Below are 20,110 nucleotides of genomic sequence, written 5' to 3' on the forward strand. Positions count from 1 at the left end.
TGAATAAATTTGTTTGACAAGTTAATGAGACCTCTGATTTCTTCCACATTAATCAAAGCTGCTGCTGCTTCTGGACTGAGCCTCTGTCGTAAATATAAGTGAAGACAGTGATTCAAGTCACTGGTGTAATGAGTTATTGTTTGAAAGTTACTTGTAATACAAGTGTCACGATTACAACCAAAACAAAAATTTGATCTGGAAAGAATCACTGTCTGCTTACCACTGAAAAGATGAGTGAAATAAGTATGAGGGTGAGTCAAATGAAACCTTCAATATTTTTTAAAATATTATTTACTGTGCAGAAATGGTACAAAGCTGTCTCACTTTTCAACATAATCTCACCCACACTCAATCCAAGTCCTCCAGCACTTACAAAGTGTATAAATTCTTTTAGAAAAAAATTCTTTGGTAGTCCGCACAACCAATCATGCACTGCGTGGTGTACTTCTTCATCAGAATGGAACTTCTTTCCTCCCATTGGGTCTTCCAAACATATGGGAATCACTTGGTGATGAGGAATGGTGCCATTCCTTGCTGGCTTTCTTCGTTTCCAGCTGGTGGAAGTGAACCCAGGTTTTGTCCCCAGTAACGATTCTTGCAAGGAAGCCATCACCTTCTTGTTCAAAGGGCTCAAGAAGATCTTCACAAGCATCAACATGTCATTAACTCATTTCAGGAGTCAGTTGCCATGGGACCCATCTTGCAGACACTTTGTGAAACTGGAGCACATCATGCATAATATGGTGTGCTGACCCATGACTAATCTGTAAACATGCTGCATTGTCATTCATTGTCACTTCACTATGGCTTGAATTGGTGCAATGTTTGGTGGAGTCACAACTCCTTGTGCATGCCTGACCTGGACGAGGAGCATCTTCCACTGAAGTCACACCATTTGTGAACTTCCTACTTCATTCGAAGACTTGCTGCTGTGACAAACATGCATCCCCTTACTGAACCTTCATTCATCCATGAATTTAAATAGGTTTCACACCTTTACTACGCAAAAACTGAATAGAAGAATGCTTTACTTCCCTGGTGCGAGTCACAAGTGGGGTGGCCATTTTTATACTCATACTGCGATGGTATGTGTGCATCTGCACTATGCTGACACCTACAGGCCATTCTGCACGCTATTGGTAGCACACTTACCAAATTACAGGATAACAGTGCAAAATTTCAATTTGTTATTACATATTTAAGGTTTTCATTTGAGTCACCCTCTTATTAGTTTCAATGGTGTTCATAGACAGCTTAAGTTCTAAAAACTGAACCAAGCTCCAGATCCTGTCAATCCATTGCTGTTCCTATACTGAATTTGCAGCTGATTTAGCCCCTCTTAACTATAATAATATCATTGATACCAGGAAGAGAAAACAGTACTGAGTAGTCCGAGTGTAGGTTGCACCTGTCTATGAGAAGGGTAGAAGAATTGATCCACAGAACTACCATCCTACATCCAAGACACTGATTTGTTGTAGAACATTGAAACACATTCTCAGCTCAGACATAATGAGATAGCCCTAGCAGAATAATATCCATGCCAGCCACATGTATTCTGACAGCAATCCTCATTTGAAAATCAACTCATATTTTTCGCATGACATGCTGGAAGCTTTGGATGGAGGCAATGAAGTAACGGCAGTATTTTTTAATTTCCAAAATGTATTTCTGATAATACCACATTTACACTTGTTATCAAAAGTATGGTTGTTAGGGAGTATCAAGCAAAAAATTTGACTGGATTGACTACGTTTTTTATGGAAGGACATGGTAAGAGTCATCAACAGATGTCGAGGTAACTTTGGGTGTGCCACAGGGAAGTTAATTGCGGATGTTGCTGTTCTGATCTTATATGAATTACCTTGCAAACGTTATCACTAGTGTCTTAACATTTTTTTCAGGTGATTGATTTAGCTATACACTGAGGTGACAAGTCACGGGATACCTCCTAATGCTGCATCAGACCACCTTTTGTGTGGCACAGTACAACATCTCAGCATGGCATGGATTCGACGAGTCACCGGAAATCCCCTGCAGAAATACTGCACCGTGCAGCTTCTACAGCCATCCATAACTGCAGAAGTGTTGCCACCGCAGGATTTTGTGAACAAACGGACCTCTCGATTATGTCCCATAAATGTTCAGTGGGGGTTCACATCAGGCAATGTGGGTAGAAAAATCCTTCATTGAAATTGCCCAGAATGTTCTGACATGGCACAGTGTCATCCATAAAAATTCTTACATTTTTTGGAAACATGAAGTCCATGAATGGCTGCCAGTAATCTCCAACTAGCCGAACAAAACCATTTCCAGTTCATGATCAGTTCAGTTGGACCACAGAACCCAGTCCGCTATATGTTGACAGCGTCCACACTATTATGGAGCCACCAACAGGTTACACGGAGCCTTGTTGAGAACTTGGGTCCGTGGCTTTGTCGGGTCCATGCCACACACTAATCCTACCATGTGATCTTACCAGAAGAATTCTGGACAGTTTTCCGGTCATATTCTGTCCAAGTGACATAGTCACAAGTGCAGGAGAGGTGCTGCAGGCATTGCCGTGCTGTTAGCAAAGTCACCCTTGTCAGTCATCTGCTTGCATAGTCCAATAACACCCAATTTCAAGGCACTGTCTTAACAGGTGCATTTGTCATAGATCCCAAATAGATTTATGTGGTTATTTCATGCAGTATTGCTTGTCTATTAGTACTGACAACTCTACACAAACACCGCTGCTGTGTTGTTGATTGAAGCCCACTCGCCACTGCATTGTCTGTGGTGAGAGAGGATGCCTGAAATTTGCTATTTTGGCATGCTCTTGACACTGTTGGTATTTTAATATTCAATTCCTTAATAATTTCAGAAATGGGTGCTCCATACATCAAATTCTAACTACCCTCCTGTGTTGAAAGTCTTAATTCCCATCACGTTGCCAGAATCATGCTTGATACCACCTCACACGAATGACTTTTGTACAAATGACAGCTCCACCAATGTACTGGCCTTTTATGCCTTGCATATGCAAAACTACTGCCATTTTTATATGTGCTTATCGCTACCCCACAACTCTCGTCACCTCAGTGTAAAGAAGTACAGCGTGACAAGTGACATCGATGTTCAGTTACAGCCTGATAAGATTTAAAACTGGTGCAAAGAATGGCACCTTGGTTTAAATGTTGAGAAATTAAAAACTGTGCACTTCACAAAATGAAAAACTTAGTAATACAATATTATCACATAAATATGTTTAAGTTCTGTCATGGTTAAAGCTCGCAGCAGACTTCAATTTATTGGTAGTATACTAGGGAAATCCAGTCTGTCTACAAAGGAGATTGCTTGTAAATCACCCATCCTAAAATACTGCTGAAGTGTATGGGACCCATATCAAATACGACCCAACAGGTGATACTGAACACATACAGAGAAGGGTTGCACAAATGGTCACAGGTTTGTTTGATCCATGGGAGAGTATCACAGAACTGCTAAAAAAATGAGCTAGCAGACTCTTTAAGGTGGACATGAATTATTCCAAGAAAGCCTGCTGACAAAGTATTAGGAACTGGATACAAATTATGCCACTCTCAACATATTACAACCCCATATATACCACTTCCACAGGAATTCTGAGGAGGTGGTTAGATTAATTACAGCTTGCATGGAGACATTAAAACAATTATTCTTCTTGCACCCCATACACGAATGGAACAGGGGAAGAACCCCTAATAACTGGCAGTGAGGCATACCCCCTGTTATGAACTGTATAGTTGTTTGCAGAGTGTAGATGTAGAGTGTAGATAATGTTATTAGATGAGCAGATCCATAAACAGCATGGTGTCAAGTAACCACCAGCAAATATATAGTCTAACACAGGTGGCTTGAGGTGAATGAAGTAATGAATAAATGCCAAACATGAAATTGAATTCTTACATTCTAGAAAATTCAGAAAGTTATTTTCACTTCTAATGACCTCTGATTTCAGGAATGCAGACAGCTCAAAGAAATTCCCAACATGAACCATGAACAACATTTTTGTTTGATTTTTCCTGGAACAGGAATATGAATTACCAAGTGGGTGACAAGTGCCACTTATGTAATGGAGAATCACTTCCCATTTGCTGAGTATGGAAGAACACATTTCACAGAATTCTCATAACAGAGACATTGCAGTAGCATGTAAACAGCTTACCTGCATTATCACTTCGTCTTCGCTTTCTACGAGACACTGATGAGTCGCCATCGCCATCGTCAGATTTTCTTTCCTGAAAGAAAAGAAAGTTAAGCACTTAAATAAATGTAAATCAACAAAATTTGAGTGTAAATCACTATCACAAAGACTGCAATATGTCTACATATATACTCTGCAAACCACTGTAATAAGAATAGAAGAGGGCTCCTCTCACTATACTATTTGTTAGGGTTATGGGAGAAGAAGTTTTACAATGGAGATAAAGTGTCAAACAATAGGCATATGTGTAAAAACTACATCCTTTACTAGTGCTGGAGCAACCAAAGAGTGTTTGGACAGTATAGAAAGTCTCTTCTTTTACTTTCCTCTATCCTCTCACCCCATTTCCATTTTGTCAACACCACTCACACTGGTTGGGAGAGTTAGCTAAGACCCTTTGACAGATGTGGAAATAGGAAGTGTGTGTCAGCGCATTCCATAGGTCAGCACTGTTGGTTCAAGCAAACCTGGGTCAAGCACTAAAAGGGAATCAAGAAATTTATTACCTGCCTGTTGGCAGGGAGGCACTTCCACAATAATGTCTTCTGAACTCAGGACCATTAGTTTAAAAAAAGAAAAAACTGTATGAACATTCAATCATTTGATAAAGTGATGCACTAGATAAATGAAGTATGAAATTTTGGCTGGAGACTCATCAACCCAAGTAAGAATAACTTCTGACTTGCACCAGATGACAGTGCTGGAACTCTAGTCATTCTTATTTTATGTTAATGAGCTGACCAGCAGTACTATTAGCAATCCCAGACTTTTCACAAATGATACTTACCAATAATGAATTATTGACAGGAAATATTTCCAGAAATAATCAATCAGATATGAAAAAGAATTCAAAGTGGGGCAAAGATTGGCAACTTGATTTGATGGATAGAAAGGTAAAACTCTGGATTTCACAAAATGAATAAAAAAGTGTCATACTTTTACTACATTATCAATGATTCAAAATTATGAACAGTAAACTAAGACAATAACAATTTTCAGGAAATCAAAATGAAACAGTTTTACAGGGTCCATAACAGGTGGATGACTCCAGTTCATGTGTGTGACCAAACTTAGATAATTGCTAAAAGTGTCAGGGATCAGACCATTTGTTCAACTGACTGAGCATATACGAAGAAGGATGTCACAGATGGTCACAGGTTTGCTTTACTGATGGGAGCAATAATCCTGAGAAAACAGATACAAATTATTCCACATAAGTCACCTTATGAGAATACAAGAACCAGTATTAGTGAAGAATCTAGAAATATTCTTCAGCCTCTTGCATTTAGCTCCCTTACAAACTCTGAAGACCAAATTAGGCTATTTACTGTACACATAAAGGCAGTTAATAATCCATTATTCGCTCAGTCCATACTCAATTGCAATGAGGAAAAATCCTAACACATGGTGCCTTCCAAAATACCCTCTGCAACACACTTCAGAGTAGTTTGAGGAATATTTATGCACACACAAAAATTTATGCACACACACTTCTTAACTGATATTAGAAGAGAGGAAAAATAAAAGAAAGTACTCAAGTCTCAGGAGATTATATAAAGAAAAATTATTTAAATACAAGACAGAATTAATCCTAAATTTTTCAGCTTATCTTGGTACTAACCATTTCGTCCTATTGCATATGAAATGCCGTAACACTAGAACCATGGCTGGGTCACTCGTGACCCACTTAATAATTCTTTTGTTTGTCACTCTTTTGTATTGTTGCCTAGAGTGTTACATTTCTGTGACTTTTTATGAAATAATGTAATTAGTGATTATACTTCATTTCACATTTTATGGTGAAAACATAAAAGAGAAATATGAAGATGCACCTACAACTGTGGAAGGGTCAGTTCTGACCCGTCCAGTGCAGTCGCTATAACAATCGCATTTTTCATGTAGCTTCATGCCTATTGTTAGTGTGTGTTTGGTCAACAATCGCGAAACTCATTTTTACTTCACATTCGGCCGTCATTCCAGTTTTCAGCAGGGGACGAAAGGGAGAGAAGTTCAAACAAGCCTGACCTTGTATGCAGATATTGCGCACCCAGAGCTTTGTACCACGGAAACAGGTTTAGTAGTGCTTTCTGTCTGTGTAGATAGTGCTTGTAACTTACGAATATATTATGGCCAAATTTCTACGCACAGAAGCGGACATTATAAATGCTCTAAATGAGATTTTAAATAATGAATCTGAGGGTGAGCTGCTGGAGTCTTTATGTGAGGAAGAATTTCCATCACCAATAGTTCCGGATTCTTCATCAGCAGACGATGTTACTACTGAGAAGGTTCTACTGAATGCTGATGAGAAAGGTATGTTTGTTTATGTTTTTGTTTTATAATAATTTTTGTTTATGTATATGTTGCATAGACAGTAATTTGAATTGCAACACTTATGTTTATACATTGTTTCCTGTTGAATATTTACAAGTTATATATTACATTTAGGAAGGTGTTTTTTGTTCTAATATTACACAATATATTCAATATTATGTCGCGTTCTAATATGTATAACTACTATTACAGGAACAGCTGCCACAAAGACTAAGTCAGCTCGAGGAAGTGGATGTCCTGAAGGTCAGTGTGGGCAGCAAACTGCCCAGGGTTCTGGACTACTTCAGTTTCCTTCAGGTAGCGATATTGTAGCACCCGATGGAACAACCTGGAAAGTTGGAGTAATAGGTGACTGTTCAGCTGGAAGATATTGACAACAGAATGTTTTCAAAGATAGGACAGGGCCACCTCCGCATGCAAAATGAAACGTGAGTGAGACCTGTTAGAGTGCACAGCATGTAATGATAACGGACAAAATTTTGAAACATATTGTAAAATGTACAGAAATTGAAGCACCTTGTGTACTGAGCTCAGATGAGTGGACTATAAAAATTGAAGAACTGGAAGCTTTTATAGCTATATTGTACGTCCATGGTGCTATTGGAGCTAAGAACTTAGACCTGGACACATTGTGGTCAGTGAAGTGGGGAAATAATTTTGTGAAATCAACAATGGCTCATGACAGATTCAGAGATATAATGCGTTATCTCAGATTTGACATTAGATCCACAAGATCAGAATGACTAAGAGAAGACATGTTTGCTTTGGTAACAGAAATCTGGAATGAGTTCATTGCGAATCCACAGTCTAGCTACATACCGGGTCCATATATAACAATCGCTGAACAGCTTTTTCCTTCAAAGTGCCGTTGCACATTCACGCAGTTTAAGGCATCAAAACCAGACAAATATGGGCAAAAGTATTGGATGGTGGTAGATAAAGACTCAAAATATATTGTGAATGCTATCCCTTATATAGGAAAGGATGACACTAAGCGGTGTGACGAGTGTCTTGGTGGCTTTGTTGTAAAAAAATTTATGCAACCTTACCTCAAAAAAGGAATAAATGTCACATGTGACAATTTTTTCACCTCCTTAGAACTCTCTGAGACACTGAAAGCTAATTCTACGAGTCTTGTGGGCACAATAAATTGATCTCGCAGGGATATGCCAATCTGTATCAAGAAGGCAAGAGAACAGTTATAAAGCACAGTATTGTTGAAAAAAGATGATACCACACTTGACTGTTTATCATTTTAAGAGCAGCAAGAATGTCCTGATTCTGAGCACTATGCATCCTTATGTGACGATTGAGGATGGTATAAAAAGAAGCCAGATACTGTTACGTTTTATAACTGCTCTAAATATGGAGTGGACATGGTCAACCAAATGGCTCGCAAATACTCTGTCAAAGCACCAGCGAGACGTTGGCCTGTTCACATATTTTACAACTTGTTGGATTTGGCTGAGATAAATGCGAGGGTACTGATTAATTCTCTAAATGAGAAAAAATTGAAACGCAGGGATTTCATCCTGCAGCTGGGGGAGGAGCTTGCTGAGAAGTATGCAGCGACTAGAAAGACTAGCATCCCTGTCAGACCTGAAGATATTCCTGACAGACAAAAAAAGCAAACACGCTGCCTTGTAAAGTCTAACTGTGAAGGAAAGAAATCATTTGTTAAGTGTCACACCTGCAAGAAACTGTGTGCAACAAATGTACATCAAAAGACTATCATTTGTGTTCATTATGTAATGGTAGCCAGTAAAAACACTCAGCATATACATGTAAGTTTTAAAATATTAAATTATAATTTGTGTAAACATGGTTTCTTTTTGTTAACTTCATTCTAAATATCGTAGTGCTTCTAACAATAGATTCATTGGCAGTAACATTAACCCACTGACATAGGGGAAATAAAGGAAAAGATCGCAGGTCATTAGTGACCCAGCTGTGGTTCTTGGTATGTCCAAATATCAGCGGTTCTAGTGTTAAAGCACTTCATTTTTGTTACTGCACAATGGGACTACATACTTTTCACAATCAACCCACATAAATTCATTATATTCAGGAAATTTGCATCTCTGCCTTACTTCCAAGTGACATACGTGGTCCTGTCTTATATCCTTTGGTGGCGCATGAGCTGTTCGTACTCTACTGTTATTTGCTTGGATATTTGATTCACTTCATTGCTTGATCTCCCTCATTTTGCTGCAGTGGTATCTATCTGGCACAAGAATTCATCAACCTCCACACTAAATTGCATCCTGAGACCCAAAGAGCCAACACAGCTGCTGCCTCACCCTGCATTCATGAAAATTACATAGAGCATTGGTGATACTAATTGGGCTATAATGGTCCATCTCTAGAAGGTGCGTACGCAGTTTCAGTACTGGGACAAATATACTTTCTTGCCATTGTGTTATGAACTCGCCCTCACCCCTGATGCTGTTAAAGATGGTAAAGCTATGACACCAACAGTACCCTGATAGACATTTGATCACTTGAATGTGGATGTGGTCTGGCATTAGGGCTGTATCAGGGCAGTGGACTAAGACACCGACAAATTCCCACTTGCTGAATGGAGCATTACATGGCTCCAGTGGGGTGTAAAAGATAATTGCTTTTGCTCCATCCACTCTTTCAGGGCACAAATGGCAGGTTGATAATTCTCAGATGCAGATGCCCAGGCACAAAGAAGAGCAGAATGTTCAGTAATGGCACCTAGGTCGTTGCAGACAGTGCCATTCAAGGTAATACGAGGCACATCTGTAGGTTTCTGGTATCCGTAGAGATCTCTGATCTTAGCCCAAACCTCAAAGGACAGGTACATAGTCTGATGGTTTAAAGATTCCATTGCCAGCACACTTATTTCCATAGTTTTATTAGGTGGCAGGTCCGAACATGAAGCTGCTTACAGGCGATAAGGTACTTTGTTGGTGAGTGCTGCTTAGAGCATTGGAGAGCCAACATACAATCTCTAATGGCCTCTGAGACTTTTAATGACCACCAAGGTACTGTCTTCTTCTGGGGCAGGTCCACGAACAGGGGATCACCAATCCAGCTGCCAATGATTGAGTGCAGTCGTATTCTCAGCTGCCTCATCAATATCTCCATGCAGCAGGGAGCCCAGGGTGACAGGAGATGTGAAAGTACCCCGGTCAACACTGTCGAGAGCCCATCTCGGCAGAGAAGGGCATCGGGAAGTCATCACCACATGTCACCGTGGACTCTCTTGGGGGTGGATGGATGGATGGGAGAAGACAAGGAATGCAGATACTAAGGTAAATAACCAAGAAAGTTGCACGCACCAAGCTGAAGTTTGTGGGGCTACCAGAAATCAGTAGGCAAAGGTCAGGTTGTGGCTGTACACTTTCATGGCCTTTGCCATGGCCAATGATTGTAGTTCCACCCCAAAAAGAGTTATGGGCATTGAAATCCCCAAAAGCGTGGGGGAAGCTGAGAAACAAATGATTACAGTATATTCTGACACACTTTACCGTTGGGGGTGGGGAGGTTAACACTGCAGTAGGTGATATTCTGAAATGCCCTTACTCAAACAGCAAGAACCTCTAAAGGTGTATTAAGAGGCATAAGTTCACTACAAAGAGTGTCCCGAACATACGTGCAAACTCTGCCCGACTCCCTGTCATAGGGAGCACGAGTCTTATAATGCCCCCGCTATCAATGAAGGGCCAGGGTATGTGTTGGTGGAAACCGAGTCTCCTGAAGGGGAATATGAAAGGCAGGGGAAGTGTTCGAAAGATGTCATAGCTCAGCCTGGAGGTGGAAAAAACTGCTATAGATCCACTGGAGAATAATAATGTTGAAGTACTGTGGGGCCGTAAAGCGACCAAGGAGGTGGCTTATGCCTTAGGGTCACGTGCTGCCATAGCTTGAGGGGTCATAGCATCAATATACACAGGTTCTGGGTTCCACTATATGGTACAAACTGGGCCTCATGGGCCACCAGGATCTCTTCCTTGGTCACAGGAATGGAACAGGTGCGATTTGGTGGTGTGGGGGCTACCAGAATTTCCTTGTTTGAGGACTTTTGATATTTCTTCTTCTTAGTGTTTGCAGACCAGTGGAAACAATGGAAGCCAGTGTCCCATGTCCGAAGGGACCTCTTTCTGGCTAGGCAAGCCAGAGGAACATGACTTGTCTGGCTGGGAGGTGGGGTCCAATGCCCCTGATGGGTGGGAAGTCTATGATTTTCAAGTATGTGAGGTGGAAGTAGCAGGAGGAGAGTTGCCAACTATGGGTGGGGAGTGGGGGGTGGGGGGGCGGAGGGGTGGGGGGGGGGGTAGGCTTGGTCAAGCAGCCCTGAAGCCCCACTGTAGGAGACGTAGCTGGTGACAGTACTGTTGCCAAAACATGCAAGGTCATGACAGCTGCAGCATATGACATTTGTAAGTGCTGGGTGCAAACACTAATACTTTGCCTCTTGATAAGTTAGTTCATCCAGGGTCTCATATTCTTGTCTTTGTTGTCTCTGGAAATTGGTGAATTCTGGTGAGCAGGGAGGAATGGTGCATTCCACAGTTGACACTTGAAGCACTGAATGGTGGAAGGGGGGAGGGGGGGCATACAGTTTCACATCAGATATCGGTATATAATCACCTTGACCTTTTCAGGCAATTAATTGCCCTCACAGGCCAAGATGAAGCCACCTATAGCAACCCATTGTCCTTTGGTCCCCTATGTTCATGATGAATGAAGTGTACACCTCTCACCCCAAACTGGTGCATAGCTCATCAGATTCCAAGAGCAGGTCTTGGCAGAAAATGATGCCCTGAATTATATTTCGACTGTTATGGAGCAGTCACCTGTATGTCACCCAGCATGTTGCAAGCAAGCAGCACCTGTGACTGGGCAGGGGATGCTGTTTTGATCAAAACTGACCCACTTTTCATTATAGAGATGACTGCCACTTACACAAACTTGTCTTGTAAGTTTGTTTTGTGGCCAACAAGGAATCCCCATCAGTCCTTACACAAACCATGTGTTTGAGAGAATCTCTCTCTGCTTGTCACTTAGCCTTATGGTTCTCCCCTTGGCATAGCCAAGGAAGGGAATATTTTAGGGTCATACCTCTATGCATGAAGTCAGGCCTTTCCTTCACCAGAGACTGCTGGGCTGTATGACCGCCAGTGGAAGATAACTTCATCTACTACATTTGCAGCTCATCTACTGTAGTGACACCATTCTGAATTGAAACTCTTCCCATGCGCACCACCCAGCCTCACCAATGGCTACCTGGCCAGTAATGCATTGCGAAGGGTGCAAAGATGGAAAGACACGAAATGGGAGCATACACTGCATTGGGTGACTTTCGCTGCATGATCTGCACTTCCGGAGAACTTTGGAAATAGGTGGAAAGTTAAACCCAAGAATGGGGACTATGTTTTTATTTAATTAATGTCTGAATTGAAAACTCGATTCCCTTCCATAAACCAGGTCCCAGCATGGTGTGAACCAAGGAAACATCTGGTGTGGCAGGGGGGGGGGGGGGGTCGGATAGTGGAAGCATTTATTCAGAAGAGCTGTTAACCCCCTGGGGGTTCAGATCACCAGTTCTTTACAGTACCTTCTCAACAGAGAATGCTGCTGTATTTCACTGATTTTTGTGGAACAAACTGTTACTTAACTAAGTCATCAGACAACAATTCAGCTACCCATTGCGTTAAATGAACCAGCAAGCCATCTGATGAAAACCAAGATTAGTCCTCTCCAAATAAGAACTGTGACTCGTAAATGATCCCATTATGGTTACAGGAAGAAAATTGCCTAGCCTGCAGAGTACTGGCAATGAATGATCTTATTGGAGGTAGTGTTGTAATGCTCCACAACGAAATAGGTTTCAATAGTTCCACACATCAGATCTAACCAGGCATCTTGTATACATTCCACTCGAAACAATAACTCGGAATATCACACCACCAGAAAGTTTAAAACGGTTTAACACTGACTAAAATTCGTTCGAAACTGGTGTAAGATTACGAAATGTCCACTGCCACAATAACGGCTGTTCAGAAATGGTCGACTGAAGGGGATTCAGAAGTTGGAATCACACATTAACATATCGACAAAGTGCAGAGTCATCTACTACACAATTAACAATTCATGTCATCGTGGACTCTCTTGGGGATGGATGGATGGATGGATGGATGGATGGATGGATGGATGGGAGAGGACAAGGAATGCAGATACGAAGGTAAATAACCAAGAAAGTTGCACGCACCAAGCTGAAGTTTGTGGGGCACTGCTGACGTTAACCTTGTCTCTGATTAACACTCGCCGTCGAGAACGATGTACTGGGCTCTTTTACTTACGAAGCCTTCGTGCCACTCTCTCACACCTAGGAACCTATTGCACATGCTCTGACCTTCGTAACAGTGTTTGTAGAATCCTGTAGCCTACTCGTTCCTTTCACCACACGTGAGATTATGTGCAAAACTGAGGTTGCGTGTGAAAACTTAATTGACGTCAGACATACGAAAAGTCATTCTCCGAATGGATTAGCAAATCTTAGAAGTGTATCACCACGCACCACCGGGAAAGCTTACAAGGGAAGGTTCCCATCTGAATCTAAATCTGAGACAGATGGCGAACATGACAGAAGGGAACTATGGATATGACTCCCGCTCTGGACCAAGAACTGCCTCACTATAAATAACCAAGCACTTAAATTTTCATCCTCTTGTTTTCTTGATAAGTCTCCGAATAGACACCATATATGTATTTTTGGATTACGCAGACGTTTGCAGCTTGCTTACACACTAGCGAGCCTTGCTTACTCCAGCCCACAAATCCGCCCCTTTAGAGTAAACAAAGATGTGAAGAGCATATGTTTGGAGCCTTCCAGTGTCATCCATTTATGTGAATTAATCTTCTGCTCGATTTGTCAGGTTTCCTCCACACAAGCCATCGACAGTGCACGTCCGCGTGTTCAGATGAGTCGTTTCCAATTCGTGCACAGTATTTCGACGACCGACGTGATCGTCCCCTCTCAGTGCCACAAGTTTAGTCGTCGCATGTCCTCGCCACCCAGACTCAACCCTAAGAAAATGATCTGGTCGGTCGTCAAAATATCGTAAACAGAACGGATTGGCCGAATAAACAGACACATATCGTTAATTGTCTGTATGTAAACGGCGTGCAGCTCCTGAACACGACAAACCTCGAGAGGCTCTCCGGGAGATCGCTTATGAGGGGCAGTGCACGCTAGGAATGGCTCTGTGATGTTACACGGACGCTTTGATTAAACGGATACTTCAGTTATAATAAAAGGTATTTCGAGGCTTAAGAGGTGCAACCAGCCGATGAGCAACGAAGTTATTTATAAGCCATTCTGATGAAGAGAACAACAAATTGGTTCTTCCTTTAGGATGACAGTTCTCATAGCAAAGTAACGAAAAATCGAGGTGTTTTGGTGGATTTGGACCACCACGCATGTGTCTGTGGTAAGAAACTTTATCCAAACCCTTATGGGAATCCATAGCCCTGTTTCTCTTTCACTGTGTGTGGTTGGGGGGGGGGGGTGAGGGGGAGGAAGGAGGGGAGAGGAGACATGAGGCGGAAATCTTATAAAATGACACCCATTCGCTCACTCCCATATCATGTTGAGACACAACCACTCGATCTCACAGGCCTTTCATAAAACAGAGCAGGTGAAAGGTGCTACACCTGGGAACAGAAGTAAAACTACAGGAGCTGAAAGAAAGGTACGAGGAATGCGTCTGGCTGACCAGTTACAAAAACCGTGGGTGAGGCAAACGCCCAGATAACACGTTAAGAACAACTCCTTAAATCTTTTGGAGACAAGTCGAACAGATCTCTGAACCTCGTTTGAATGTTGCTTAAAATAGAGGGCACGTCTGTCAGGAAATCCGCTTCTGCCCTCTGCTCTGAAAGTAAAACAGTGTTTAATAACATGTGGTGGACGGTGGTCTGTATGCCACAAGCAGCTCATGTCGGAGGGTCCTCTCGCCTGAGCAAGAAGCCATGCGACAGAGCTGTAAGGAGAACATCGTCTCGCCTATGTGGATAGAAGGTGGTACACTGTGCTCACATGGTGGTCTTCACTATGAGCAGCTTGTCAGCTGTCAGTTCCTACCACTCGTCTTTCCATCGATGCACGACTCTTCACCTCAGCAGTGAGACAATAGCAAGAAAGGGGAATGGCACACGAAACTAACCAAGGACTACAACACGACTCCTCCTCGGCTGCTACAGCCGCTCTTTCGTTCCCCACAATAACCGTGTGCCCTGGCGCCCAGCAGAGTGTCGCTTCCTTTTCCTGGCTTTGTGGCCAGAGGGAGGCATTCTGGCCATCCTGGACTACTTCATCAGTTGGATATAGGCATTGTAGAGACCGAAGGCTACTCAGGGGGAGGGCGGGGTTGAAACACATGGGGAATTAAGCAGGCATGGCACATCTCGTCTCCTCCAAGGCCCTAAGGATCATGGAAATTTGCCATCTAATACAGTGAAGTCTGGAGACAACCGAATTTAGAGGACAAACTGCGGGAAAACGGAGGAACAAAAAGAGTCCCTCTGTTTAGCCCCATCCGTGCATGCAGCCCCATAGTTGGAGTGCTAATTTAAAATGTCAGCGAACAGCGTATTAAAACAGAAGCTTGAATTAATCTCTCCTGTACTGCACTAAATCTGGAATTACTCAGAGCCCATGCAGTAACCAGGGTGGGAGTCAAACCACAGATCTGAGTCCATACGAACCCCACACCGAGAGACTGCAACAAACGTTTTGCACAGATCCCATATGGCCTCGCTGCCCACAGACGATTAGTAAGGAGGCGTTTCATAGCCAGGCAGTATTGGTACAGTATGCATGGGAAGTGGGTGTAGCAAGGAACCCTCACTGCTAATGCAGTGCGAGAAGTTGCCGCCAGATGTAAGTGGTAGTTCCCCAGCATCTCATCAGCACAGAATGGGTGTGGCTCTTGTCCTGTAACTGCACGTAGCCAGCCAGAACCCCTCATGGGGGAGATTGTCACAGATTTTCAGGTACAAACGCCTCGCTGACCTGTAAACTGTGCACCGAGAGTAAAGTCAGGCCTGCATGTAAGCCCTGTAAAACTGGAGCAGACATATCTCACACGTGCCCCAAAACCTGTGGCTAAGAAACTTTAAAATGTTTAGTGTCTTCTGGGAACTTGTCTTCAGGTGTGGTAACCACAATAGCGTGGAGTCAAAAATGAGGCATAGAAACTGCACAGGCTTTAAAAGCGAGAATGGTGTTCCACATAAGCAGTTCAAGTAAATTAAAAATACGACATGAACACCCCCCCCCCACACACACACACACACACACACACTCTTTCTCTGCAGAAAATGTAAAGGTGGTGTTTGCAGCCCGCTCCTAAGCCTTTCTACTTTAACTTGCAACTGACAAGTTGCTGTTGCAATACCGAAGGAGGAACAGAACACTGCAAAATCATTCATAAATAACGAACATTGTATGGCACTCCTTACCATACACATGATACTGTTTATGGATATGGCGAAGATAGTAGCAATTACAACACTGCCTTGAGCGACATCCTCCTGCTCGAAACTATTCGACAACATGTCACCGACTTGGAACTGAAAACAAGTGCTTTAATAAAAATGACCGCATAAATAAAGGGAGATCACCACAGAAGCCCTATTGGTGGGGCTGCCTTACAATATGGTGTCTCCAAGTCGTGTCGTATATCTCACTGATAAAGAATGAGGCTATTTGCACAGGAAACCCTGCTGTATAGCGGCCTCTTGCAGGGTCTCGTTGCCGACAGGTTTGTTTTTTTGTGTGGTTTTAGGGCGCACAACTTCAACGGTCATTAGCGCCCAGACTACGTGAGGAATGCACCGCGAGTCACAAGTTTGAAACAGCAACGAAACGGAAAACACGATAAAAGACAGACTGACAGGCATAGGATTAAAAAAGGAAAACAGCAGAATCAAATGACCTTGGAGAGGGTTGTCAAATTGATAAAATGAAGAACGCGAGCAGCTGCTCGTGGGTCATCCGCTAAAATGGCTTCTACAGTAGATGGCAGGCCAAGACCAAGACGAACGGTGTTAAAATCCGGACAGACCGTTAAAATGTGGCGGACCGTCAGCAATTGCCCACATGGGCAGAACGGCGCCGGCGCAGCCGTCAGCAGATGGCGATGGCTGAACCGGCAGTGGCCAATTCGTAACCGGGCCAAAACGACCTCCTCCCGCCGAGAAGGGCGTGAGGAGGACGTCCAAGCCACGGGAAGAGGTTTCAGGGCCCTAAGTTTGTTGTCTGTAAGTGCAGCCCAATCGGCATGCCACTGTGATATAATGCGCCGACAAATTACCCTGCTACAATCTGACGAAGGGACACAACAAGAAGCTGTCCAAGGCTGGAGGACCGCAGCCTTGGCCGCGGCATCTGCAGCTTCGTTCCCAGGGATACCGACATGGCCAGGAACCCACATAAAGCTAACCGTTGAACCGACGTCCACCAGCTGCTGAAGAGAGCGTTGGATCCGGTGCACGAAAGGGTGAACCGGGGACGGATCACTGAGGCTCTGGATAGCGCTCAGGGAATCGGAGCAGATGACATATGCAGAATGTCGGTGGCGGCAGATGTAAAGGACAGCCTGGTAGAGGGCAAAGAGCTCAGCTGTGAAGACCGAACAAAGGCCATGGAGCCGGTATTTGAAACTTTGTGCCCCGACAATAAAAGAACACCCGACCCCGTCAGTGGTCTTAGAGCCATCTGTATAAATGAAGGTCATATTAATGAACTTCGAACGAAGTTCGATAAAACGGGAGTGGTAGACTGAACCGGGGGTAACCTCCTTCGGGAGCGAGCAGAGGTCAAGGTAGACGCGAACCTGAGCCTGGAGCCAAGGTGGCGTGTGGCTCTCGCCCACTCGAAAGGTTGCAGGGAGTGAAAAATTAAGGTGTTGAAGGAGGCGACGAAAGCGAACTCCAGGGGGTAGCAGGGCAGAGACATACAACCCGTATTGACTGTCGAGAGAGTCATCAAAAAAGGAACGATAAGACGGGTGGTCGGGCATTGCCAGTAGCCGACAGGCATACCGACAAAGCAGTATATCGCGCCGGTAGGTGAGTGGCAACTCACCAGCGTCAGCATGAAGACTCTCTACGGGACTAGTATAAAACGCTACGATCGCAAGTCGTAAACCCCGATGTTGTATGGAGTTGAGGCGGCGTAAGATGGATGGCCGTGCAGAGGAGTATACGAAGCTCCCATAATCCAGCTTGGAGCGGACGATCGACCGATATAGGCGAAGTAGGACGGTTCGATCCGCTCCCCACGACATACCACTGAGAACACGGAGGACATTTAGAGAACGGGTACAACGGGCAGCCAAATATGACATGTGGTGACCAACTACGTTTCCTGTCAAATGTAAGACCTAAAAATTTTGTTGTCTCCACGAATGGGAGAGCAACGGGACCGAGTCGTAAGGACGGTGGGAGAAACTCTTTGTAGCGCCAGAAGTTAATACAGACCGTCTTCTCGGCAGAAAAACGGAAGCCATTAGCGACACTCCACGAGTAAAGACGGTCAAGAGAACGCTGAAGACAGCGCTCCAGGAAACACGTACGCTGCGCGCTGCAATAGATGGTAAAATCGTCCACGAAAAGGGAGCCTGATACATCAGCTGCGAGGCAATCCATTATAGGATTGATCGCAATGGCGAAGAGAGCGACGCTCAAAACTGAGCCCTGTGGCACCCCATTCTCCTGGCGAAAGGTGTCTGACAGGACAGAACCCACACGTACCCTGAACTGTCGATCTATTAAAAAGGAACGAATAAAAAGAGGGAGGCGACCGCGAAAGCCCCATGTATGCATGGTGCGGAGAATGCCCGCCCTCCAACAGGTGTCTTAAGCCTTCTCCAAATCAAAGAACACAGCCGCGGTCGGGCGCTTCCGCAAGAAGTTATTCATAATGAAGGTCGACAAGGTAACCAGATGGTCAACAGCAGAGCGGCGCCTACGAAATCCACATTGTACATTGGTAAGTAGGCGTCGAGACTCGAGCAGCCAAACCAATCGAGAGTTAACCATTCGCTCCATCACTTTACAGACACAGCTGGTAAGCGAGATGGGTCGATAACTGGAAGGCAAGTGCTTGTCCTTCCCCGGCTTAGGAATCGGGACAACAATAGACTCGCGCCAGCATGCGGGAACATGTCCCTCAATCCAGATGCGATTGTAAGTACGAAGAAGAAAACCTTTACCCTCAGGAGAAAGGTTCTTCAGCATCTGAATATGAATAGAATCAGGCCCTGGAGCGGAGGACCGTGATCGGCCAAGTGCGTTTTCGAGTTCCCGCATGGTGAATGGGGCATTATAACTTTCACGATTCGAGGAGCGGAAGTTAGGTGGCCTAGCCTCCTCTGCCTGTTTGCGGGGGAGGAAGGCAGGGTGGTAATGAGCGGAGCTCGAAACCTCTGCGAAAAAGCGGCCGAAGGCATTGGAGACAGCCTCAGGGGCCACAAGGACGTCATTCGCGACCGTCAAGCCAGAAACTGGTGAGTGGACCTTAGTGCCAGATAGCCGGCGCAGGCTACCCCAGACAACAGAAGAAGGAGTAAAACTGTTGAAGGTGCTTGTGAAAGCAGCCCAGCTGGCTTTCTTGCTTTCTTTAATAATACGACGACACTGTGCACGTAATCGTTTATAATTGATACAATTCGCCACTGTAGGGTGGCGGTGAAAGGTGCGTAAAGCACGTCGACGAGCACGTAAAGCGTCTCTACATGCTGCGGTCCACCAGGGGACCGGTACGCGACGTGGAGAAGAAGTAGGGTGAGGGATGGAATATTCAGCAGCAGTGAGAATGACTTCCGTGAGGTGTGCGACCTAACTATCGCAGCTTGTGAAGGTTTGATCCTGAAAGGTCGCCCTGGAAGAGAAGAGCCCCCAGTCTGCTTTGGAGATGTTCCAACGAGATGAGCACGGAGAGGGGGTATGCTGCAGGAGATGGGTAACACACGGGAAGTGGTCGCTCGAATATGTATCACAAAGTGCCCACCACTCGAACCGGCGTGCAAGTTGGGGAGTACATATAGAGAGATCTAAATGGGAATAGGTGTGAGAGGTGTCCGAAAGAGAAGTAGGGGCGCCAGTATTGAGGCAGACAAGATTGAGCTGGTTGAAAAGGTCTGCTAACAGGGAGCCCCTCGGGCAGGATGCTGGAGAGCCCCAAAGGGGATGGTGGGCATTGAAGTCTCCAGTTAACAAAAATGGTGCAGGTAGCTGAGCAATAAGTTGCATCATTTCTGCCCTGGTAACGGCAGACGACGATGGAGTGTAAACGGTACAAATGGAACATGTAAAAGTGGGGAGCGTAATGCGGATGGCAACTGCCTGCAGGCCGGTGTGCAACGTGATGGGATCGTAGTAAATATCATCCCGGACCAGCAACATAAACCCTCCATGAGCCGGGATACCTACCACAGGGGGTAGGTCAAAACGCACAGAGGTGTAGTGTGCCAAGGCAATTTGATCGCATGGGCGTAGCTTCGTTTCCTG

At 44.3% G+C, this 20,110-nt stretch overlaps 1 protein-coding gene across 1 annotated transcript in view; it reads left to right on the forward strand.

Moving 5' to 3' along the window:
* LOC126263605 (fibroin heavy chain-like) overlaps positions 1 to 6,936 on the forward strand; it is a 49,173-nt gene extending 42,237 nt beyond the window's left edge. The window contains exons 3-4 of the mRNA XM_049960691.1: positions 6,377 to 6,541; positions 6,755 to 6,936. Of these exons, the coding sequence (XP_049816648.1) occupies positions 6,377 to 6,541; positions 6,755 to 6,936 (347 nt within the window). The remainder of the gene's footprint in view (positions 1 to 6,376; positions 6,542 to 6,754) is intronic.
* Positions 6,937 to 20,110: the final 13,174 nt, after the last annotated feature.

This window comes from Schistocerca nitens, chromosome 6, assembly GCF_023898315.1.
Source record: "Schistocerca nitens isolate TAMUIC-IGC-003100 chromosome 6, iqSchNite1.1, whole genome shotgun sequence".
Taxonomy (NCBI): domain Eukaryota; kingdom Metazoa; phylum Arthropoda; class Insecta; order Orthoptera; family Acrididae; genus Schistocerca; species Schistocerca nitens.